We start from the raw sequence: 25854 nt of genomic DNA, 5'->3' as shown, positions 1-25854 counted from the left end.
TGGCGGGCTATTTGCACAGGCACTTTGTGTACCTACAGACACACCTCATTTCAAACAGAAGTTCACCTCTTTAAGTTGTAAAGGTCTTCACGAATGACGGATTCACTTCCTTTTAATTGCTGGAAAGCACTAGAGTGGCTGTTTTATGAGCTTTGCCCGTATATCTCACCACCTGTCAGGTTGGAGTTTACTGGTTCTCACAGCAACAGACATGATGAGCTGCTATTAATGTCGCCGGGATAAATGAATTACCCTCCTGGTAGTTAGCGGGCCCGTCGCTGTCAGAGCAGGCTGTCTTTGGACAAAAACATCATTAACCCCACACGGTCTGCGCTGTGAGAAGAGTTAAGTGGACACAGGGGTAAAACAGCAGAGGAGGACAAACGCACAATTACACTGACAGACGGCGCCAGGCTGAGGGGGATTCCTGCAGCTTTAGAGATCCTGTAAGTCCTGCACTCGGGATGACTGCACACCATGACACAAAGAGGCAAAATAAAGAGAAAAAGTCCACCCTGTCATCTCTAAAGAGAAAAAAATGGGAATACTGTCTTTGTGAAAATAACGTGTTTAATTTGCTTTTTTTTTCATATAGGAATAAGCAGAATGCATGGTGGTGTTGCGGTTAGCACTTTCACCTCACAGAGAGAAGCTCCCAGATCAAATCCTAGTAGGGATGTTGCAGTGTGGAGTTGGCATGTGCTCCCCATCCCTGTACCTTCTGTTTCTGGCCAATCTGATTTCCTCTCACAGTCCAAAACCTTATTTCATTGGTTCCTCAGTGACTCTGTCTCAAGGTGTGATTGTGTGGTCTTCTAACAGACTGTCAACCTCTCCCAGGTGTAAGTCCTCCTTTACCCCAACAGTAGCTATGACAGGCTCCAGCAAATGACTCCAAAAGGGATTCAGAAGTTTCTAAAAAATGAATGTATGGATTAAGATTTAAATTTAACCCTCAAAATAAGCAATTTCAATGAGGTCAAATCCCACATTTTAGATGGGAAAAATTATTAAAAAAAAACACATTATGTTAGATAGAGCACTATCAGTGATTTTAACCTGAGCAAAAGTATTTACATGATCTTCAATGTGTCATTTTTCTGAGTGTCATGGGTCCCTGGATAAAGTCTCACATGCCCCAGGAATCGGTGGACCAAAGGCCAAGTCTCCACTATATATATTTTTTTCATTAGGAATTTTCTTTTTCTGATATTCCTAATTTTTCACAAATTTTTGAGCATTTTTATAGGATCTTCTTGTGTTTTTTATTTTCCATTTTGTTACATAAACCACAGTTGAAAATACAATAAAACTACTCTAATTTATTGTGTTGTCATATTTTGATCTATTTTTTATGAGAAATACTTTTTTGGGGTATGATTTATCAGGTAAAAATTACCTGGAAAAAAGTGATAGCGTAACTTTTTATAGCCAAAGTGTTATAGGGTTAAACTCCAACTACAATCATATTGTTATTCATTGTAAGAGTGTTCCCAGTGCTCTTTTAATTACAATTATGCAGTTTCTTTTAGCAAAATCAAAAAACCTGAGTCATTTTGCACATATATGCAATATTGGAGAAATCCAGCCATGCAATTCTGAGCCAGATGTCAGCTCAGACGAGGAAAACGAAGACGTACATAGATCTATTTGTCAACAAGTGAATGGAGCTTAGCAATGATAGCTTTTACGTCACCGCTACAAGCTTTTTCCAACTGCATTTGTTTCATTTGCTCCAAATTCGCAATTTGCATAAATAAATACTCAGAAATGCTATTTTAATGTTAATTTTCTTTATTTATGTCCTCCATTGTGAGAAAAAGAACATGTTAAAATCAGAAAATCCTGATTTTCCTCGAAGTGGCAATTTAAAATAGTTCCAGAAAGTCAATGTGGACACAGCAGTTGAGCTGTGATAAAACAACCTGTGTGGGAGCAACAATAACTTAGTGTGTGCTCTGCTTTAACCCCGACTAGAAGAAAAAGAAACCAGGCTCTGTTTGTCAGTGTTTAACTCGATGTTTAGAATCTGCCACTAAAGAAACAAAAACTTTTTTTTAAAAAACTTGTTTACAAGTCTCAAACCTGAAGTTAAAGTCAAGTTACTGAGACTCCAGTGCAACTCCAGGTTAAGTTCCCAAACTTCTTTGTTAAGTTACCTGACCAAAACTACAGTCAAATCTCTAATTTAATCCCCTATTGTGAGCATGCAAAGTAAAATAGTGAGGTAAAACTGACTATCTTAACGTTTAGATCCAGCTCCACTCAGGAGTAGCATTTTTCAGAACGAAAATGTAAATCAACTTAAGTCCTGAAAGCACATTCATGCTTATATTATAATACTGCTGTGACTGACAGAGTGAAAAGCAGGACTGTAATCTAACAATTCAACACTTGGAACATATTCAGAAGAGTCTGTTCTCTGAGATGATTTGTACCAATTTTTATCACACCTTAGGGGAATCTGAAACACAGCGATAACTGATTAGCCTGCTTCCATTTGTATGTTTCATTACAGCAGCCCTTAAGTCTTGTGGTCACCCGCCTGTTGGTACAGATAAATTAACACCCACTGCTCTGCATGAGACGATAATTAGGGGTTGAACTCTTGGAGCCAATTGATGGTGCAGATGAAACTATTGTTATTAGCAAAAGAGATTCTTTTAAAGACATAATCTGCTTCTACTTCTGCAAATGTAAAGCTAATACGGAAAGTAAATCTTATTTAGCACTTTTTATTGACTTCAAGACAATTTTCTGACCTTTGGTCCCTCTGGTCTCTAAGAACATGGCGGTCTTCGAGTCTCCAAGATCTTTTCACATGTCTGGGGTGGTATTGATAGTTAAAGAAAGCTTCCTTCACCTCAACTTGTTGGCTTTGAAAGCACTCAGACAGTTTTCTAGCTGTAGTTCATGGCTTTTCTTTGATATTATGAGGCAGACTCAGTCTAGACCAGGTTAGAAAAAACAGAAGCTTGTAATTAATTTCTCCACATCAACACAATGCAAGCATTTTACTCTGTTTTGAAACAGCGGCGGATTACTAGACATGAAATCAGCACCAATTTACATGAGAGTGGTGTCTCATCTGAATATTAACCCAGCTGTTCTTGAGTTAAGGGTTCATCCATCCATCCATTAATTTTCCAAGACCTCTTGATACCTTTTGGGGTCAAGAGGTTGCTGGAGCCCATCCCATCCACTGTTGGGTGAAGGAAAGGCACACCCCAGACGGTTTGTTAGTCCGGTGTAGTACCACACAAAGATAGTGAACCACACACACTCACATTTTAAAATCACCAATTAACCTATGAAGCAGGAGTTTGGCCTGTGGGAGGAAGCTAGTGTTCCTAGAGAAAACCTACCTATATCCACAGGGAGAGAAAGATCCTAATTTGAACCAGGGCCATCTCGCCGTGAGGCAGAAGTGCAAACCACTCCAGCACGGAGCAGCTATTAAGAGTTCATGTAATTTGGTTTGTATTTATTTGACCTTCAAATTCTTCTGAAACTGTTGTGTGGTCTTCTGATTGACAAGTGACCACAAAATCCTCAGCTTTATAAAGAGTCTTACTGGGCGGGATAAACAGTTTCACTCCAGTTTGTCCATTTTCAGAATGCTGTAGCTTCACTATTGTAAAACTTGGTTTCATTTATTAAAAAATTAAAAAGGATTACACTTAAACTTTTTGTTTTGGTTTATAGCCCCACTCCAATCATTTTTTAATATATTTTTGTCTTTTAATTATGATTATGACATTTTTAGCCAAAATCCCCCAAATCTGTGCCATTTTCAAGGACATAGTTTCTGCAAAATAGCAAGAGTTCATCAAAAATTCATCTCTGAGTTGTGGGTGTTGGCATGGAGTAACCCTGCCCCCACTTCCCATCATCAATCTATTTACAAGCTCTCCCGTTAGCATACAGCCTCTCACAACCCCAACCTAACATAACAAGTGTAAGACAAATGGCGAGCAATATTGGAGCAATCTACGAGACAGTTTTGAGCCAGATTCCCGCTCAGACAAGGAAAACAAAGACGTTTTTGGATCTATTTGTCTACAAGTGGATGCTTCGGAATGGAGCGGAGCACAATCGAATTCAAATGGCATTTATTCCTCTGTCCTGATTCACAACTACTTTAATAAAGAAATACTCAGAAAGAAGATTTTAAGCTTCATTTTCTTTATATATGTCCCTCGTCATCAGAAAAATATCTCAGGAACAGGTTAATAATACCAAAAAAACTGGGAGAGGTTCTTTAAAGTTCTGTTGAGCCTTGTTACAAAATCTTTGATGACCTATGTGTTATGTTTTAAATATCTAAACCAACTAGTGATGAGGCAATATTCTATTTTTTATTATTTTCAATTTTTCTTTCACAGTTGAATTTTTAAATTAAAAGGGGGTGTGATCACAAAACCCACTATGAAATGACTATATGTGTTCTAACTGCTCATTTTTTCTGCCTATTATACTATTTCAGCAATAACCTGACTACATCAATCTGGAAAAACTGGCTTTAATCGCCCCAGTAGACATCACCACACCATAAATAAAAAATAAATAATGGGCCTATTGGTCGTTATCATTATCTCCAAAGGAAAATGTATATTTCTTTAGACCACAATCCTTTCACCTGATTTGTATTTGTGTGTTTTTCTTTTGCTTGATGATAAGCGAACAAGAGCCATTCTAGGTTAGTCACGATCTTTGTGCTCCTTCATCAACAAAGGCTTTTAGTCAGATCAGAAATATTTTAATGAGAATTTTCAGTGTCATCATTTGTGCAGCAGGGCACCTCTTCGCACCGTTTACTTTGACTTGGTGAATGTATTTTTTGGCGGCGATTATGCATTTAGCCCTTGTTTGCTCCCTGTCAATTTTTAAATGGCGTCCCTTCATGGTGGCAACCATGGTGACCAGATTTGTTATGCAGCTACAAAGCCTTAAGGGGCCTTTCTCTCTTTGAAAGAAAAAGCATTTGTAAAAGTGCATGCCTGGCACTGGTGTTTCTAACATGTGTGTGTTTGGAGGATGTTGCTCCAGCCCACAAAAAAAGCCCTTTTCTGGGAGCTCCTAAATTTGCGAAACCAATTTAGCAAAACACCAAAATGCTCCCTTAAATATTAATAGCTGCAGCCACTCTCCCTTCATTATAGCGTAATGACTCAAGTCTGTAAGTGGGGGGTGAGGGACTATCTTCTTTTTTCTGTCATGATGATGAGTGAGAGTGAAGAATCTCATCATCTTCATCACCTTCCCTTTGGTTCCGCCACCAAACACGTTCCGTCTCAAAGGACAACTCAATAACTAAATAGGCTCAGAGGAAGTCTCTGATGCCAGAGAGGAATCTTTATTTCTGCTTCTTTTCATTCAACATGTGACCTTTTTGGGAAAAAAAATAGTTTGGTTACCTAGGATACCAGCTCGTCGTTGGAATCGACTTGCTTTCCTAGACAGCAGTTAGCTGAGGAAACTATACAGCCGTCATTTACCATGATTTTGTGGGCTGGTAAATAGGAGAAGACAGCAGCTACAGAGGATTGTAACAAAATGTAACACCGAAAAAAAAAAACGTTTTCTTTATCCTCTTACCCTCGTCGTGACCTTTCGTTGGCAGAACAGGGAAATTTCATATATTTGGGGGAAAGGGATAAAAGAAGCAATAAGTCAAACAAAGCTTGTGTGCATGAAGTCTTACCACCAATATTGATAATAACAATAAATCTCTTTATCAGAAATGGGGATAAACAATACAAATTCAAACAATTCATAACTATTATTATTAGAAGTAGTGTAATGTTATGTAATGTTTATACTTCATAAAAACATCAGGAAAAACAAACTTTCACCATCTACTATATTGTTTTGTCACCAAACTTATATATTAGACGAGAGCTTGTAAAAAGTTTTGAAAAAAATAAATAAAACATATCAGGGGAGCTAACATTTTCAGACTATAATTGCTTTAAAATCAACCGAAAAATCTATTTTTATATTTGCCTGAACAGGTCAACGCATAAATATACTTTAACTTTCAGCAGTAACCTTTAAAAAATAAAATAGAAAAGGCACGGTCTCAAAAATATGTTACACACAAATGTTGGTCATCATTTTTTGTCATCCTCACTAACAAACCCATCTTCAAGATCTTCAAGAAAATGTGATCTTCTGAATGATTAATTGCATCAGATCCTTTTCACATCAAGTTGTTATTTTATGGCAGAAAGTGCAATGAGCTAAAAATCAATCACTTCCATAAAAAGAAACATTAGGAGAAACCAAATGAGAACAGTTTCTTCCCTTATGGCAACATTTCACGAACACAAGTGGAAAAACATTTTTTTTTCTGTAGAAAATAGTAATAGCTGTTTTTTACTGATGGCGAGAAGGAAAACTTTTGATTCGGAAGTGGACTTTTTCTGAACTGAGCAAATGTATGTTTACAGAAATATGTTTTTGAGATATGTATTTTTATTTAAAAATGTTGCAAAGTTGCAGAATTTTTCCAGGGTGTAAATCAGTTTAACTTGTGGAAAACACTTATCAAGTATCAGACTTCTGATACTTGATAATACCACAGATGACCTTAACGTTGCAGCTCCTACAACAGAGGATGAACCATAGATTTAGGGGGATTCAGGCTGGAAATGTCTGTTGGTCTGGGCTGAGTTTGCTTGATTTGGTCTGGATTGAATCCTGAACCTTGCATTTGGTCTGTATTCAGAGTCCTGTCAACTGGACATTTCTGTCTCAAACTAAAGCTTGTAAACAAAATCACATGACTAAAGATCTCTGAGCGCGGCAAAGCAACAAAAGAAAGAATAATGGGAGTCCTACACTTTGCAATGCTTGTCAACTTTATATTATGCTGACCAATTTTGAACATCTAGATCAGGGGTGGGCATATATGGCCTGCTAAACCATGTAATCTTGTCCGCCACACTGGAATAAATTGTACCAATTATCCATATTATTGTTTATATTTCCTTATAATTTTGATGTCTTCCCTTAGATGGTGCACCACAAATAAACTGGTATGTGTTTAGGTGCAGAAAGTTATTTTGCTTTCACTTTGTGTTGGAAGATTTGCTGTTTTTTCATGTTCATGTGTGTTTTTTGAGTCATTTCTCCAATCATTCCAACACAACAAACACAGCGCTTTCCTGATTGTAAGTTTTTCCCTTAATGACATCAACTAACTGGTATAATTGGCTTTGAAATAGGAACTAAACCCAGTTTTTGAATTAAAAAGCATGTTTTTGACCAGATTTCATGTCGTTACTTTCTCATATGAGGTCGCTTACCAAAAACACTCTAAGTATCCGATCTGGCCCATCTGTCAATTTTAAGAATCCTTTGTGGCCCACCTCTGATCTAGATCAGCATCAGGTACAACACTTCTTAATTGCTACTGTGGCATGGCAGAGGCATGCTGCAAGATGGTTACAGAGGAGATGACAGCTAAGAAGGCACGCTGATGAGTGTTTAGGACATATAGACTGTCAGGGAAACAGTGGATCAGTTGATTTATTAAGCCTGTATTCATCCAACCAAATTTCTATGAGTTTCTGTTTCTCATTGTTGCTCCACGATTGTCATTATTTACTTCATTCTCTGTTTACATCCCATAATGCCCAGCGACGATGGCCATTTTAGTCCAGTTGTTCTACTCCGAGCACGGAGACTATTCAGAAACTCAGAGTAAACCTCAGTTTGATTAGAAAGGAACCAAAACCACCTCGAAAGATGGGTCAGAGAGTGGGTGTATTTCCTAAAAATTTGTTCCGGATTATCGGGGGAAACAAACTCTGGTTCCCTTTAGGTGAACCAAATGTGTCCAGTCTGTGAGAATTCTGTGGTTTAGTTTGGATTTTGTTATATTTGGTCTTGTTTTAAGTTACCCTTGTCAGTCACACCAGATTGAGGTTTGTCATGATCCACAGCTATCTCAAATTCAGTGCCTCCCTAAATGCTTTTGTTTAAGAAAAGAAACAGATTATAAAATATGTTTCTTCATTCTGTTCCAATCATTCAAGCCTAAAGAAGGGCTAATTTATGTTTGCTTGTAAAAATGGCATGAACAATAAACCATTCATTCATTAAATGGCATGAGTCCCCCCAATATATGAAAACTCAGAAAAACCAAAATTAACAAAAGAAATAAAATTGCAAAGAAAAAAAACAGGCGAAACAGCAAAAACTAAAATAAAGACAAAAAATGTAAGGATGGACAGACAGACATAAATAAATAAATAAATAAATAAATGCAGCCTCAACAGGATACAAACCAGTGATGCCATCTTGAGCCTGTCCCAAGCCCGGTGAACATAGAGGACAGTATGTCAGGATGAGAGTTCAACATAAAACTTGTAGGACAAAGGGAAAAATAGATGTATGGATTGATGAACTGCACAGTTTTCTATGCAAGTAGAGACTTGGAGGGATATGATGGCCCAAACTCTCAGCCCACCCAGACCTGCCCCCTACCCAATATTCTACACGCACCCCATAGTGGAGCTGGCTAAATCTTATCCCTTTTGGAGACAGAACTAAACTTGCCATTGTATTGGATCCCATTAAACTTAATTGGCAGGGGCTTAAGATTTATACTTCACTAATTGTGATTGAGTCATTTGTTCACAGTCAAATCTGATAACTTTTTTTTCTTCTTGTGTTGTTTTTTGCAAAAGCCCCCACATTAGATTTACAAATCTGAAGCCCGTCCAAAAGAACCAAATGTTCCAGTTCTTCAAATTACCGTTTAAAGACAGGATTTGAGCATAATTGGAGCCATGTTTGTCTTGTTGGCAGGGAGAGAACCCAAGCCTGGACCCAGCAAAATGCTCATTTCGTTTTGTCCCACCCAAGTACCCATCTTCAGAGGGACAGAGTTGGACCAACTAAACTCCAGTCGCTTTGTGTCTCATTTGAAGACTGAGCTTTGTGCCCAGAAAAAAACAAAATGCTCCCCTCTGCTCGCTCTTAAAGTAGTATTGCAACATTTAGTGTCCAAAGAAAGCTTTGAAACTTCCGATTAGAGGCTCAAGAGCATCTCTGCTGTTTGGCGACTCGTTATCTTCCTCAACTACATGATGTGGCTCACCTTTGTTTACTCCTTAAAGCCACACCTGATGACTGTTTAAACAGACAGACACTCCTTTATGTTTTTCACTGAACCACAATCTTTCCAAAAAATACACTATCAAAAGGGCATATTTTAAGACCAAATATGGTTTTAAAAGGAGGAGATTAATAAAAGTAATCACCACCTCTTCAGTTATATATTACATATGATCATATTGATAAAATGAAGTTTTGGAATCAGATAATAAAAGTGATTTTATGATATGATTTTGAATTGCAGTTATAGATGAGTCACATATAAATAAATAAACCTACTGGTTACTTTGAGAACTGTACTGGCTCCAAATGTGTTTCCCCTTGGAACCCATAAACACTCAACACATTTGCAAGTAACAGTCTGGCAGCATTTTTAAAGCCATAGTTTCCAATCTTTAAAGAATCAAAGGAATGTAACATTTAAGATTTATGAGGGCTTCTGATTTTGCCAAAACCTCCTGAGAGGTGATTAATCCAACTCTTATGATTGATGTGATGGTAAGTGGGGGAGTCACACCATGGAGCATTTTGATAAAGCAGTGAAATTATTGCTTTATTCATATCCTTTCAAAAGCATATTCATAAGGTTTGAAAATTAATTCCCTCTACGTGGCTGATTAAGAGTCACAAAGCTGTTTTGACTTTGCGCTGCCCACAGACGCTAATCATGGGGTTGACATAGACACTGTATGTTACTGAGGAGGCTGAGATAGCAATAATTGTTTGTGATTGTGGTGTCCTAAAGTTGCTCAAAGGGTTAAGAATATTTGATAATTAGAAATTATGAAAAAGTTAAAAATAAAGAATATTATTTCACATATTTTTCTTTTTTTCTAGAAGTCTATTGTACTGAATTCATGCCTGGACTCACGATAATAATAATATTAATCCGTATTTTAAGTTGTTTTTTCTATGTATGTGATGCTATGTATGTAAATTTTAATTTTCTTCTATAAACAGGTTGAACTATCCTACTCCATGCCAAAAGAGACAGCCAAAAAATACATAATCATTCTGTCATTTACAGTTAAACGCCTAAAAAAAGAATTAAGAATACAGACTGGAATTCATCAAAACATAAAACAATGGATTTAAACACATTATACATTAAAGAGCAAGCTTATTAGTGAAACAGCATTGACAAAACACCAATTCATATACTTCTGTGCTACTTTTAAGTTCCTGTTTTCTCTATCAGCTACTTAAACTAAGTAGCTACTACTGAAACTAAGTACATTTAATGGGAGCAACAAGGTTATAATTTATTGCCTTTTATGCTTTAAAAGAGAGACGTAACACAAAGAAATGGGATTTTTTTTTTCTTTTTAATATTACCTTGAAAAGCAATAAAAATGAACTTACAATTGACTTTTTTTCATTGTAGTAACTTTTCTTCATTGTGGAGTAAGTCCATCCCCACTTCCCATCACCCATCTGTTTACAGGCTCTCCCACCAGCTTAGACCCCCTCACACCCCCAACCTAACACCAATGGTGTGACAAAAGTGGCGAGAAATATTTGAATTTATCGGTTTAGGCTAGGCTGCAATTTTAAGCCAGATTCCAGCACAGATGAGGAAAACAAAGACATACGTAGATCTATTTGTCTACACGTGGATGCGTCACAATGAGGTGGTTGTGGCCTATAGTTACATCACAGCTACAAGCTTTTCAAATGGTATATTTTTGCCTGTTCTTGATTCACACTAGTTTGAATAAAGAAATACTCAGAAATTGAATTTTGAGATTTTTTTTTTTTTTTCAAATTTGTCCTCCAGCATCAGAAAAATGGCACAAGAACAAGTTATTTTCCATCCATCTTCTTGGCTGCTTCTTCCCTTTCGGGGTTGCGGGGGTGCCGGAGCCTATCCCGGGTACTGATGGGCGAAGGCGGGGTACACCCTGGACAGGTCGCCGGTCCGTCGCAGGGCCTCAATCACACACCCATTCACTCCCACATTCACACCTAGGGGCAATTCAGAGTCATCAATTAACCTATGAAGCATGTTTTTGGACGGTGGGAGGAAGCCGGAGTCCCCGGTGAAAACCCACGCATGCAGGGGAGAACATGCAAACTCCACACAGAAAGGTCCCAGCCAGGAGTTGAACCGGGGCCTTCTAGCTGTGAGGCGAGAGCGCTAACCACTGCGCCACCGTGCAGGCCCAAGTTATTTTCATTGGAATGGGTTTGTAAGTTAACTTAGCACAGAACAGAAGATGAAACACCACTGCTCCCAAAACATTTATTATACAGTACATGACTTTCTTGATATCGCTAAGTGAGAAGTCTAAAACTTTCATAACAGTTTCTGACCTCTTTAACCCACTGTTCGGGGATTTGCTGCTTAAGGTCTGTCACGTTTACAAAAATTCTATAAAAAACACCTGGATAAATGAGAACCTTTACTAATGTAAAAAAAAAATCTTTTGACAGTTCAACTGTGTGTTAGTTAATGCAGATGCCTATCAAAAAAGATCCCCGTTAGACATTTTTATCTGTGTCGGTGTGTCCCCTTCTATATCATAGCTCAAAGTCATGAGTTTCAGGCTAATCTGTGATTTTTAGTTGACAATATGAGTGACAGCGTGGCTGCTCTTTTTCTGTGTTAGCCATGTGGCAGGCTAACACCCTGTCATGTGTTTACCTCATCAGTCACTAATGGGAGGATTTTCCACTCCAAAAAATCCTAATAACATATTTTAAAAACTAATTAGGTATTAGATTATTTTTTTAATAACAGAGCTTCCTTATATTGTATTATGTAAATGGATCAAACAATTACAACAAGAGCAACAAAATATAAGAAATGTAGGAATATTTTGCTGAATAGTAACACTGATGCTAGGCCATCAGTTACTTTATCCAAGCCATGAAATTTACATTTTCTCTTAAAGTCTCTCTCCAACTATATTTTTTCTATTGGTCTTTTAATTATGATTATGCAGTTTTTAGTTAAAATAGAAAAAAACCTGTGTTATTTTTTTAAGACATATTTTTTCACAGCGCTGCAGGAGCTCATTAGAAATTCGACTCTGAATTATGGGTGGAACTGCTGGTAAGGATATAACTGTACATTGACCTCCCAGCATTCCTTTGTTTACACTTTCTTGTTAGCTTACAGACCCTTGCAAGCTAACATTAGCGTAGCTAAAAAAATAGGCGCGCAATATCGGAGCTATGCAGCCGTATAGTTTAGAGTAAGATGACAGCTTAGATGAGGAAAATTAAGATGTTAATGGATCTATTTAACAATTTGAAAATATAGCGGAGTCTTTGGTCCACCCATTGAATCACAAACTTGATTTTTTTTTAAACCAGAAGTTTTTCTCTTAATTTTCTTTATATATGTTGTTCATCAGGAGAAAAATGCAACATGTTAAAAATGCCAAAAACACTTTTTTTGTTGCAGTGAGTCTTTAAATGACATTGACATCCTTACATTTAGCTAGTGAGGGGCTAAGTGTGCATGTGCTAACTCATTCTAGCTAGCAGTTAGCTGAAGACTCATTGTTTTGCTCAAGGGCCACTTGGCAGTAATGGGTTTTTCCATAACATGATTAGAAATTTCCCAGCAGGTTTGCAGCACCAACGTTTCACCGTCTACCAGACCCGCGAGCTTGAAGACTAAAAGAATCACCTGCCCCGCTACGTTGAGCCTCATCTAATAAACGTCTTCATCAAACAATACTCTTAGGTAATGAACGAGGAATTAATTATCGAGTGAAATTGAGTGATCCACAGCAGTGGGCGAATATGAGGAGGGATGTCTCAGTGACGGGGATATGAAGCGGCTAATTAAAGTCTGTCTGTCTAAGAGGATTGCTGTTTAAAGCTGTTGCCTGGAGCAGCACTTCTGCATATGCTCTAATGCAGATGTTGTGAAAGAGAAGTTAAAAAAAACTGCAAATGCACAAGAGTAAGAAAATACAAATAAACTTTTAGAAAAACTTTTTAAAGAAATTTCCATACTGTGCCACATTTCATTAACTCTACAAATATTCACTTCTTGCTCTGAGATAAGCTGAATGCCAAGCTTTACTTGTTCAGTTATTCTACAGCTAAATACTAAACAGCCAGAACATATTATCAGCAGTCCACAGAATGATGCACATACAGGCGCGTGCATGTGGTTTTGTGTGTGCACGTGCGGTTGTGTGTGCTGGTCAGATTGTAGTCTCAGAGCTCTGTCAACAGGAAACCCATTATTTCACTGCTTAGTAAATGCTTGTTGGTGCTTTGTTCGATCTTAATGAATAATGGACACCACCTTTATTATACCAAAAACAAAGCACAACTCATGCTGTGTTAAAGCCACCCGGCTCTTTGCCCTTTTCTGTTTCCTGTCTCTTGAGATTTCTGGGTAAACAATGAGGTCGCTCGAAGCACTAAAACAAAACAATGTCAAACTGCACAACATATATTCTAAAAGCCCAGTCTTAAGATATAAAATACTTGTGCTGTTATTCCTTGAAAGTCAAATCAAAAATGTGTCCCTCACTGAAATGGAAGCTAAACAGAGACTTCAAAGATCTTTCAAACCAACAGAGGGAACTAGCGAATTATTCATGAAACATGAGAAGAACATCCGCGTTGAACAATATTCTTAGAATGTCATAAGACATTGGGTTGGACAATTTCACGGAGTCTCCTGACTCTATCAACACTGACACATGAAGCTTCAGCTCAATATGGATCTGTATAAAAAATATAGGAGCTAAATCTCCACGAAAAGCAGAAAAATATTTAGAGCATTAATAATTATTTTCTGGACTACAAATGTAAGTCTACATGCTGAAATGTGTGTGCAGTTCCAACATAGATTAAAATTATTAAATACTATGACTGTTTCTGTCCTTATAAAATAACAAACAACCATGGACATGCTCAGTTTTTATTTTTGGATGGGTGTACTTACTTAAAGTCGCACTCCAACTGCATTTTTTCTAAAAGTGTTTCCAATGGTCGTTTCATTTTTATTATTACTATTATTATGCATATTTTAGGCAAAATCCAAAAGCTTGTGTCGTTTTTCTGCAGAGCGACAAGAGTTCATCAGAAATTTGCCTCTCGGGTGTGGGCGAGACTGTTTACCACTGCTGATATCCCATCATCCCTTTGTTTACACTCTCTCCTACTAGCTTAGAACCCCTCACAACCTCAACCTAACATTACCGGTGCCACAAAAATGAGGAACCATACAAGAGCTATCCAGTCGAACAGCTTTGATCCAGATTCCAGTTCAGACAAGGATAAAAAGGTGTACATGGATCTATTTGTATTTAAGTGGATGTTTCAGAATGGAGAGGAACAGGGAGTTCGTGGCCCATCGTAGCTTCTACATCACAGCTTCAAGCTTTTTTCCACACTGCATTTTTGCATCTCCTCCTGATTCACAAAAATTTTAATAAAAACATACTTAGAAATGTAATTTCAAGCTTAAATATAATCATTTATGTCCTCCATCATGAGAAAAACTGAACAACAGCATGTTAAAAAGCACACTTTTAATGGAGTGGGTCTTTAATGACTACTTGTGTGCACAGAGAATTAAGAACCTGCTGTCAATCGGTTTGGTTGGATGGGTTTAAATCCCAAGCTTCCCACTCACTCCGCCCTTGGGCAAGACCTCACACGGACTCTTTCTTTGGACAAAAGCCTTGACAAATTTCTGTGTAATGCAACATATAATTGATAAAATTGCAGGTAATCAAATTTCCACGAAGAAGAAAAGTTTGCAGTCAAGCAGAACAGATATCGTGAAATTTGAATTCTTCTATCTAACGTCCAGCATCTGAGAGTCTTCAACCAACAAAAGGATGAAGCAGTTGGAGATTAGTGATTGCCTGGAAGGGGAGTGACCAGATCTATAATTACATCAAAAGGAAAGCCTGCTAATAGCAGCTGATAAGAGACTACTTCAGGCAGGGGGAGACAGAAACGCATGCGGAGAAAGAGGCTGGAAAAATAACTGAGGACAGAAAATGGCTGAAGGACAAAAAGGGAGATTTTGATCAAAACCGTGAGCTCTGGACTCTAAACGAGACAAGGTGGAGGGCAAGAGCAGCTTTAACAGACAGGAGGACAATAAAGGGCTGTGAATAAACAACACTGAGTGGACAGCAGTTTGAACATAAGACCACATACTTTTATTGAGGCAAGTGATTGGCCAGTTTATAACTTGAATGAATACAATAAATTAGGATTATAAAAAAACATGTTAAAAAGAGGTTAAAAGTGGTTATTCTGAAAAATAAAATGACAGAGTAATAGCTGTTTATTTCTCTATGGATATATGGATATGATAAATATATGAAACCAGCAGGTGTTTCCTGTTTGGGAGAGGTCAAACAGTCCAGTTCTCTTATTTAATCAATGGGAACAGGCCATTCAATAAAAAAATTGACGACAAAAGTAGTTGTGCACAACCTCCAGTTCACTTCATCAGCTGTATGAATTTGACTGTATATTGTGCCTAAAAAAATGTAAAAACAAAATCTTTAACATACTATAAATTTTTAACCATTAATCGCGCCGCTTTTCTCCTTCAGAATCTGCTGTAATTAAGTTGATTGTGAAGCCGCTCCTCTCAAACTGCTTCAACATCATCCAAATGCACAAGAGAACAGGTAAACCTGCAGAATCCTTCATGAGTCCCGATCCTTGCACTGCAGGTGTGATGAGCCGTCATCTCCCTCCTACCTTTGTCTATTTTTTTGGTAACTCGTTAAATTAAAAAACACATTCATTCCCACACACCTTTGCATGTCAGTGGACAATTTGTCTTCGGCTTCATGTTGCTCCGTAATAAAACAGACAGGATGGAAACTGAGTGCAAATCAAAGATTAACTTTCTGCTCCCAGAGCAGTTATTCAATATTTTGTCAGACAACATTTTTACTCAGCTTGCTTACACAATGTAAGAAGGTTCTTTACCCTTCTGTTACGGCCAAGCAGAAAGTCACCGTAACAGCTTGTGACGTTAAAAGTGCTTTTTGTGGTTTTTAAAACCTACGCAGCCCAGCTCTCTCTGTGGACAGGAAGCGATCACAGGATTTAATTCAAGACCAAAACACATTAGTAGCTTCTTTGTAAGCATGACCTGCCTCTGATCTGATCTCGCCGGCCTTGCAGGAGATGTCTTATCCTTCACCTGTCAGTGATCGCCAACAAGTGGGAAAGTGAACAGTTCCTGGAGGAGTGGGGCTCGGGCGTCACATCGCATCACCTCAGGATGCGTCACCCAGGTCATGTCAGCACTGTCTGCTGCTGTGGGTGGATGTTTCCTTGCTGCACTAAGCCAGGGATGCATCTCCTGGGATAAATCCACACAAAAATACTATCAGATGTGGAGGGTACAGTAGGTCATTGTGGGAGCTGTGTGTGAATTCGGCTCATCAGTGACGCATCAGTTGACTGAAAGGATGCGAATGCAGTGGCTAATCCCACTGCCATCTACAGTAAAAGCCTCAGCCATCAGCTGAATTTTTTTTTTTATATTTCACATGTCCTGCAGGAGCTTCCAGGTGATTGCACCTGCACTTCCCTTTCATCCATCTTCACCCTTGTAGAAAAACTTTACTTAAATGCAGCCGTGTGACATTCTTTCTCCTGACCCACATCCCGTCTACCTGTCGTAAGTTCACAGTTGAGCCAAAATAGATTTGCTTTTGCAAATTGAAGTCAGCGGAGGCCCTTCATTCCTTCAGCGACGCCTTTTGTTTTATGTCCGAGTAACTGTGGAGTAAAAAAAAAAAAACTATCCTTCCTTCGCGCTATCGCCAATGAATCATTCATATTTGACTTATTCATTATTTAAAGTACAACATATTACTCTCACTCAAAAGAAAAAGTGACTGCACCCATATGAGATATGTTTTAGGGGGAAAAAAGGGCACAAAAGCAGCAGATTTTTTTGCTTAAACTGTGTGGAAATACAAGATCAGACTCACAGTGATTCAGACAGGTCTTGAGTACATAGAGTACACCCCCTCACTTTTATTCAAACCCCAATGTGGACTTATGAGTGATTGGATAAATGCATCGGTGTCTAAGGATCCGCTTTCAAAAAATGAATTTTCAACAATGCAGAGTGAGATTGAATAATACTACTTTCATTAAAATAAGCAAATAACACCAGATAAACATGTCCTCACATTTTCACTAGAACCATCATATCAGTCCATCTGCTTACAATGTGAAATTATAGTTGAGCAGAAGTTGATCTTTTTCTTCTCAATTACCTGTGGGATGCCTCAAGGATACGTATTTGGAATTATTTGATTTTATTTGTACGTCTTCTTATCATTCCTCCAATTTTTTTATTTTATCCTTGTGCTAAATATGAGCAACATCCCTTGTTATTTAGACTTTAATTTGTATTTGTCTGAAATAATTTCCAGGCAAGTTAAATCTGGAATCACAGACTATGCAACGACAAAAACAGTCCTCATGTGGATTAGCTACTCCTTGTTTACATGACAATAATTCTGATACTACTCCCATTCACATCTGTGTACATGAGGGGACTAAAGGGCTCCCTGTGATTATTTTATACCACCATTTAAGGTCCCAAAAGGAGAAACAAAGCTGCTAATCCACTGCAGCCTGTTTAATTAGTTTAACTAAGCTTTAACATCCTTGGAGGGAGGCTTCATTAGGGGGAAATAAAAAGGGATAGGGAATTTGGATCTAAAATTAGCCACAATATTAGAGTTGTGTTTTTGTCTTAAAAAAAGCAATAATTCAAATTAAAACAAAATTATTGGAAAAAATGTGGGTTCCTTTAATATATACGTAAAAGTGGCTTTGAAAGACATTTTTTGTCAGCTACCTCTGTTCTTAACAGTCACCTTTTTATATTCTTCTTTATTTGTTTCAGTGCTACTTTAATTTTGAAATATTTTTAGATTTCATCTTAAATTGTGCAATTTTTTTGTTATATTTTAATGAGTATTTTTAGGTTTTCTCCATTTTTTTTTCCTGCACATGCAAATAGCGTCCTATAGTGACAAAGCCCAAAGGACTTGTTAGGAATTCAGGACTTCATAGTGTCATTCACATTCATTGCCAAAAAGCAGACTTGCAAATTCCCTCAGTTCACCTAAGGAAACAAAAAGGAAGCAGCTGTGTCACTCTGGATAACAGAGAACCAATCAGACCTGCCTTGACTTTTCTGACATAATACGAATGCTAAGAAAATGCCTTCCAATGAGCTCACAAATAGTCAAATTCTCCATTTACATTTCAGCATGTCAGCTTGATTACTGCATGTTCTCGTTTCATCTTAAACACTTGTTTTACCTTTCTAAATATGTCAAAGCATCACAAGTGCTCTCAGGCACAGTGATACTTCCTCTTACTGCTAGCTCACACAGGAAATGTGCCTTTTCTTGTCTAAACACTGTAACCTATTTAGATAAGCTGTTCAAATGTCAAGAGTCTTTGCCATTTTTTCCAAACTGTGTCAGATATACAAAAGCTATGCTTAACCTGCGTGAGGGGTTCTGTTCAGTTCCTCACCAGGGCTGAGAGTGGAGTTCAGTGGACATAAACTGAGCTACTGACACAACTGTAGATACACTGTGTGTGACTGCTGATACACACAACTGTAAATCTAGCATTTACTCTGTTTTTAATACATATAAACAAGTTAGGATTCAGATTTGACACACTTCTATGAAAATTGTGTTTTGGGGTGTTTTTAACATGTTCGTGTAGTATTTAAAGTCTTCCTGCTCCGCCCTATTTTGATGCCTCTACTTGTAGAAAAAAAGATCCATGTACGCCTTAATTTACCTCACCTGAGCTGGTATCTGGCTCAAAATTGTACAGCTGAATGGTTCCAAAATTGCTCACCATTTTTTTTTTTTTTTGCTCCACTAATGTCAGTTTGGGGGATGATGGGATATCAGCAGAGGGTTACTTCTTCGCCAACAATCCTGCCCACAACTCAGAGGTGAATTTCTGATGAACTCCTGTCACTTTGCATAAAGTATGTCCTCAAAAAAACAGGTCTTTTTTTATTTTTGGCAAAAAACGACAATCATAATTAAAAGACCACGGGGAATGCTTCTACAAAAAAATCAAAATACAGTTAGAGTTGGACTTTAAAGACCTCTATATTTTCATATTCTTTTATTTCCTCCTTGAGGTGTGCATTATGAAGACAAAACACTATTTTTAAGGATTTTTGTGGGCACAAATATCCCAAAGAAGTATTTTTTTTCTGATTAAAATCATTTCTACAAAGATAACATAGCACAGCACCCCCCCCCCCCCATGAAGTAGCACATCTGGTCAGTCCTTGGCCTAATTTCCATTGCTCCCTGCTCTTCTGCTTCATTTTACAGATGATGCTCGGGGGACTCCCACATGACACTGAGAGGCCTTTAATTACAACTGATCATGTGTCTAATTGCCATTCTCAGGAAGCTACTCTTCCCTTTGGGAATTGCATGCCAAACATACTTGTTTCATTAAGAGGAGTCTGTTTCCATGGAAATTAGGGGGTAAAAAAAATAATAACCTAAGTGTCCACTAAGCATGTGTGCAGAGACAATCCAACAATGAGCACACTGTTGTTGGGTTATTCGGCTGTGACCTGTAGTTGCTCTTTCCCCCTTCATCCTCTCCACAGTTCACCGTTCCATCTAATCAGCACTAAACGCATCCGTACATCTTCAGCTTTAACACAGCTGACCGGAGCAACCTCAGGATCACAGCAGGCATCTGTGATCCAGTTCATCCCGCAACACCATTAGCCCATGAGACTTGTTTAAGCCCCTCGTGCTCAGTTCCACCTGAGTCAAACTCATTGACATAACACAAAACTGGCAAGCAGGACATAATTAGTCCCTAAAAGCAGGAAACCAACACACACCTTCTCATATTTTATTTTGATGTGGGTGAAAAGTGGGTATTTGTCTGCCGTTGTTTTTATTATTTTGCTTTTCCACATTCAAACTAGTCTGATCCCAGGTTTCCTCTCTCCTGTTCTGAATAAAAGCTGTGAGGCTCAAAGGGAGTCACTTTTATATAAATAATTTTAGAGAAATCTGTTGATGCAACACATCGGTGTAATAAAATCTCATCTTTATGCATGCGCTGTGACACCAAACTAGGCTCATTTTTTCCGAGGAGAACTTTGCTCGTCGCTCTTTGAATGTGATCCCAGCAGCTTTTACGCCTTTTCATCTCTGCTGAAGTGTAAAAATAGACAGCAGGTACGTGGCCTGCTTAAACCTCTGGGATGAGGGTAAATCATCTGAAAAAGTCAGAGCAGCTGTAAGGTCAAAGGGTCAGCGAGTGGGTCAAACAAAATAATTAAACCTGCTATGCATTATTCACAGTCTGTGTATTCATTCTCTGGTTCAGTGGCTTCAGGAGACAAGTGGAGGGGCGATCTTTTGTGAGTTCTACATATTAAACTGTTGATTAATCTACCTTTAAAGAGCATTTGATATTAACATTTGTAATTTGCTTTGTCTCTGAACCGGTGGAGGCAGGGTTTGAAATGCCACAAAGGCAACTTGGTGTTCTTTACGCACGGCGCGCGTCGTGCGTAAATTTCTTGCCAACGTGCCATCCTTTTTCTTTCACAATTCCATTACGGCTGCCAACTTTATAAACTTACCGATCCACGCTGATCACACACAGGGTCATGATAGAAGCAGTGCAGCACATTACATCCATGCCGATGAAGATGTTGCAGAACACCTCCCCAAACAGCCACTTGCCCCCGGTGAGGTCTGTCACGATGACAAACGGCATCACAACTATGGCAACTGACAGGTCTGCCACCGCTAAGGACACCAGCAGGTAGTTTGAAGGCTGTCTCAGCTTCTTCACCACGCACACAGCGATCACCACCAGCGTGTTCCCCATCACGGTGACTGCCGTGATGATCGCCAGCATCACTCCGATGATAATCTTCTCCGGGCGCCCGAAATCCAGCAGCTGTTCCCCGCACGACTTGTTCCACATGGTTGTGGGGCTTTTGACGAGGATGTTGTAGAGCAACAGCACAGTGCCATTGAAATCGGCTCAGTTCTGGAGGTACTGAACATCACGACTGTGCTATCCTGAGAGAAGCGCAAAGGACTCCTCGACACCGCTCTCCATTTACGCGCATATTTGTGCGTCCTCAGCCTTCGTTTGGTTCCTGTCCTGCTATGTTCAGGTCGAAAGCGCTTCACCCTCCGCACATCAGAGCTCCCAGTAAGTCAGTGGCGCTCTTGACGTGTTTCTGTTTCTGAATGATGCGTCCGAGGAGGTGCTACGGCGGCCCGTCCCTCGAAGGAAATGTTCCAAAAGTGCGAATGGCAAACTTGGATCATGTAAACACAGCTGTTCTGAGGGGGAAGCAGACCTTCAATGCGTCTTCCAATAGGGGGAAATGTGGATTATCTTGGAGAAAGTGCGCTGCGTAAAAAGCGCATCCATGAGACCATTCACTTAAGACGCATAGGCTGACTGAAAAGGAGGGAGACATGCAGACGCAGCTTTTTCTAGAGCTTTTGTTTCAATTTTATTGAAAATATGTTTTCTTTAAATAATTGAACTTTAAAGCACGCAAACACACATATATGTGAGTTTGACAAATCTCTGATTCTTTGTAATTCTGTTTTTTCTGTTTATTCTTGAAATAAATTCTGAGACTTCAAGCTCTGCGACATTGGGGGGGACTATAATGAAAATCGTCCCAGGACTTGAGCAGCTCACATCTCTGTCCAAGGAGCAGCAGCTGTGTCTCCTCGCCTCCTTCTGTTTCCCACAGCCTTTTCATAGCTCAGCAGCCCCCCATTCCAGCCACAGCCTCGGCCCTTTATTGACCAGTTTGACATGCTGGTGATGGTGACTGTCACATCAAATTAACCCCAATGACCACTGGCACCGTCCAGCAGACTTCCTGCTGTCAGGGAAATTTGGTCCATTTATGCAAAAGATTCGAGCAGTGTATGGATGTCACAAGAGATCGGTGAGGCTTTCTGAGTGGAAAACCTCTGAGGCAAGCTCCTGGCGCTTGTGCAGAGCAACCTGTCTGTCTGCAAATGCCTTCGATGATCTCACACTGCCATTGCGTCAATGCACCCATAAGATGCATGCCTGTCTTTTGCATCCCTCGCTTGGGAATGCTGTGGTCATTTTGCACATCTTTGGAGATGCTGCACCAACTGTGCAATGAATCAAAAATTGGGGTTTCTGGTCTGTTGTGCATCCATGCTTATACCAGCTGCAGGCAAGAAGGAAGCTTGCTGCATTTCCAGCAATCAAGCTGTTCTGATTCCGGGCTATTTGATTTGTTGAGTCGGCTCATTGCAGCACTGAAATATGAAAAAAAATAAAAATAAAATGCAGCACTGTGCTCTTCCTTTTTAACGCCACAGCAGGGGTTCTGAGAAGTAAAGTTGCTGTTTGATCCATTTATAGGAAGGGAAATCAAACTTTCAGAAGATGTTTTGATCCTACGTACTGGCAGAATTCCCCAGTGGCGTCTTTCAGCCTAACTTCAAGGTGCACGGATAACTTCCAAAGACTACATCCTCTTCATTTGCCAGTATTTATGTAAAGATCTGTTCCGAGGATATACCAAAAATCGGGCTTGTTGCACCCTGCATGACACCAGATTAGTGTAATGTCGAGAGTCTATGAGCTGCAGTCAAATGTTTGTTCAGCATTTATGGATTATGGCTTAAGGCAACCAAGTGCAGACCGCCTCCCTTTGCAGTGATCTGGTTTTCCTTGTAGCAAATTGAGGCTCTTCAAGCATGACCTTAATAAAATGACCCAAGCTGGCAACAAAGAGGTAATTTCATCACAAGAACAAAATGTAAGTGAAGAAAAGCTAATTTGTTTGAGAAGTGCCAGGACATAAAAAATGTGCTCGGGTTCTTATCTTCTCCAGCTGAAGGCAGCTGCCTGCTTTTATCTCATATGGACAAATTAGTCTCACGAACACACGTATGTTCAAAAACCTCTTTCAAGCTGGTGGTATTAATATTTCTGAACACTTTTAAAAACACGGTTATAATCTAGATCAGAGTTATCTCTACAAACTTGGTTTGGAAAACACTTTTAATTAAACACAACTTGCTGCCTGAGGTGTGTGGAAAAACAACAAAGAAACACTCATGTGAAATGCAAAGGTATCCAAGAAAAATCTAAAGCTTGTAGATTCAGCTTTTTTTAAAGCATGTAATTAATCAGATTTGGCAGAAAAGATTCATTTTCACCAACAGTTTTAGAAAAAGTAGTCTACCAGTTGGAAGTCCACTGGATGGAGCCATGCACCCTCACATGAAACAATAAAAAGTTTGACATTCGCTTAAACATATTTAAATTAAAATATTGTTGCAGCTACTCAACTCAAGAATTACATTATGATTTAATGCAACTTTGTGTTTTCTTTAGCCGGCAAGGAGGAGCCATGTCTTTTTCTAATTGATCTCAAAATAAATCATTGAAATGCAGCATTGCTGGACTCTCATCCTAAATGCTTTTTCATAAACAACAGCTAATATATCTTCACTTTGAGATTTTAAGTCAGGTGTCTGCAATCTTCAGCACTTAAAGAGTCCTCCGGCTCGATTTCTCACTACTTCTACCAGAAAAATAGGACACCGTTGTGTGTGTTACTGTTATTTTAATTATAAATTTAAAAGAAATATTGTTTTTTGGTGTAAATAAAACATGATCATAAGGAGAATGAAGCTTATTTTTTTAAAGATAGCACAGTTTTAACTTTTGACTCAAGTTTACATGACTTCCTTTCAAAATAAAAGACTCCATATGTCAGATGAGATAGTCTGAATAAACCAAATGTTATGTATTAGTAGGTAGTGTAATGTCTGCAGCGATTAAAACGTGCATACAGTTTCCTTTACTATTTGTGATGCATCTTAGCCAAGAATATGTAAATCTAACATATTAAAATTAACTTAGAGCTAATTAGGGGATTCGTACCATACTTTTTTTAACCATAAGACACATAAGAATTCTTGAATTTGTTCAAAGATTGAAAATCTACCTCGTAATCTGGGACGCTTTAGTTCTGGTTGTGCTTTGTGACCTTCAATTGATTTTTGTCGGTACACACTGCACAAATATCTGTCAAATGTTGCCGTTCAACTTGGGATACTTAAAAATTTAATTAGTTTATTTTATTTTTTTTACTTACTACTTACTTAGGCATTGATGACTTTTCTTTTACTTCTTTAAAATGGCAAACTTTGTATTTTTATTTAACCAGGCAGCCACAATAGACCCCTGTTGTGGGTGAACATGGCATCTGTCAGAGGGGACCTGTCATGAGAACGATTTGGAAAGCCCCCCAGATAAGTGGTTTGTGTCTGTTTGGGAGTTCCATTGCAATTAACATTGAATGGATTAAAATTGATTATAAAAATAATATGTGTATCTTTCGTTTTTGTTTTGAGGTTTTTTGCTGCTTAATATAGGAAAGACCAATTTTGTAATTGGATCATAGTTTTTTTCATTACTATAAATTTATATTTTCCTCCCAAAAAAGAGATTTCCTCAAAATATACAGCCACAATTTCAGGAATATGCAATAGTACTCAAAAGCCATAAAAAATATGTATACTACTCCATCACTGAGAATTCTCTATTGCTAATATGGGTTAATATGTTTTATCTATTATATAATATGTTATATAATATATAGGTATTGTAAAGGAGAAAAATGATTGCATTTTATTTTATAGTGCTTCTGCTAGCTTATGTAATTATTCAGTGAGTAAATATTAAATTTAACAACAAATAAACAAGAGCAAAATAGTGGTACAACTGTAACCTAATGTTGTGATGATTGTTTGTCACAAATATTCCAAGTGAAGTTACAGGTAGGGTACAAGATACCTCTTAAAGAAATTTATATTTTTTGGTCTAAAGAGGAGTTACTGCTAATTGAGTAAAAAAGAGCTTGTTTGCCACTTTTTTTAAACGCATGGAACCCTAATTACTGAATTTAAACAATTTTACAATACTTTCAAAAATGTTAATACTCCCACACATCATACAGTCAAACTTTGTACTTCACTATGTGATATATTTTTTTCTTTAGCTTATTTTTGTAATCATTCTTTGTTTGCATTTAGTAAATGTATAACTTATTCACATGTCCCTTCCTCTAATCATTCTGTGTTCAAATTTTATGGTCATTGCTACGTTTTGAACGTGTTCTGTAAATGCATTTAAATTCAATAAAGTTTTTTTTGTTTTTTTTTTTTTAATTAAAAAAAAAAGGCGTACACGAAAGTCTATTACGTAGTTCAGCCAGAAGAGGGCAGCACACTGAATTTTAATCAGTTGCGTCTGAAGAGAAATTGACAGTACCGATAAACCAATAGCGTCGTACTGAGGCACTTGAACGTCCAATTAAAACATAGGAGGGCGGAGACCTTTACCCTAAGGATTTCAGCTCGAGAGTTGAACGTTGGAAGTTTTATTTCGACGACGGAGCAGGGGCTACACTAACCTTTTTATTTCATGTAAGTTTTCGATATTTTGACTCACATACATTTACTGGTTATTGAATTGTTAAATATATATACCAACTAGAATCACGACTTACGTATTTAAGGTTTAATGGGGTTTACGCCATGACTCGACATTTTTCCTCCACGTGCTACAGTTAGCTAGCAGCACAAATTTGAGCGCCCCGCCAGAATATTGAGTAATTTATTTATTTACACCCCCCCCCCCCCCCCC

General features: G+C 38.3%; 2 protein-coding genes across 4 annotated transcripts in view; one reads left to right on the top strand and one right to left on the bottom strand.

Moving 5' to 3' along the window:
* The window catches only part of htr7c (5-hydroxytryptamine (serotonin) receptor 7c), a 32023-nt gene extending 10457 nt beyond the window's left edge, over window positions 1-21566 (bottom strand). The window contains exon 1 of the mRNA XM_024274593.2: window positions 20759-21566. Coding sequence (XP_024130361.1) covers window positions 20759-21108 — 350 coding nt within the window. The 5' untranslated portion in view covers window positions 21109-21566. The remainder of the gene's footprint in view (window positions 1-20758) is intronic.
* Window positions 21567-25474: 3908 nt separating this feature from the next.
* piwil2 (piwi-like RNA-mediated gene silencing 2) overlaps window positions 25475-25854 on the top strand; it is a 34884-nt gene continuing 34504 nt past the window's right edge. For 2 of the 3 annotated variants that reach the window (XM_024275851.2, XM_024275850.2), the window contains exon 1: window positions 25475-25634. The gene's annotated coding sequence lies outside the window, so the exon portion shown is untranslated. The remainder of the gene's footprint in view (window positions 25635-25854) is intronic. The other variant, XM_024275849.2, reaches the window with a different exon arrangement.

Source organism: Oryzias melastigma, linkage group LG9 (assembly GCF_002922805.2).
Source record: "Oryzias melastigma strain HK-1 linkage group LG9, ASM292280v2, whole genome shotgun sequence".
NCBI lineage: Eukaryota > Metazoa > Chordata > Actinopteri > Beloniformes > Adrianichthyidae > Oryzias > Oryzias melastigma.
Note: the sequence above shows the minus strand (reverse complement) of the source record. Positions and strands in the feature narration are given on the sequence as shown.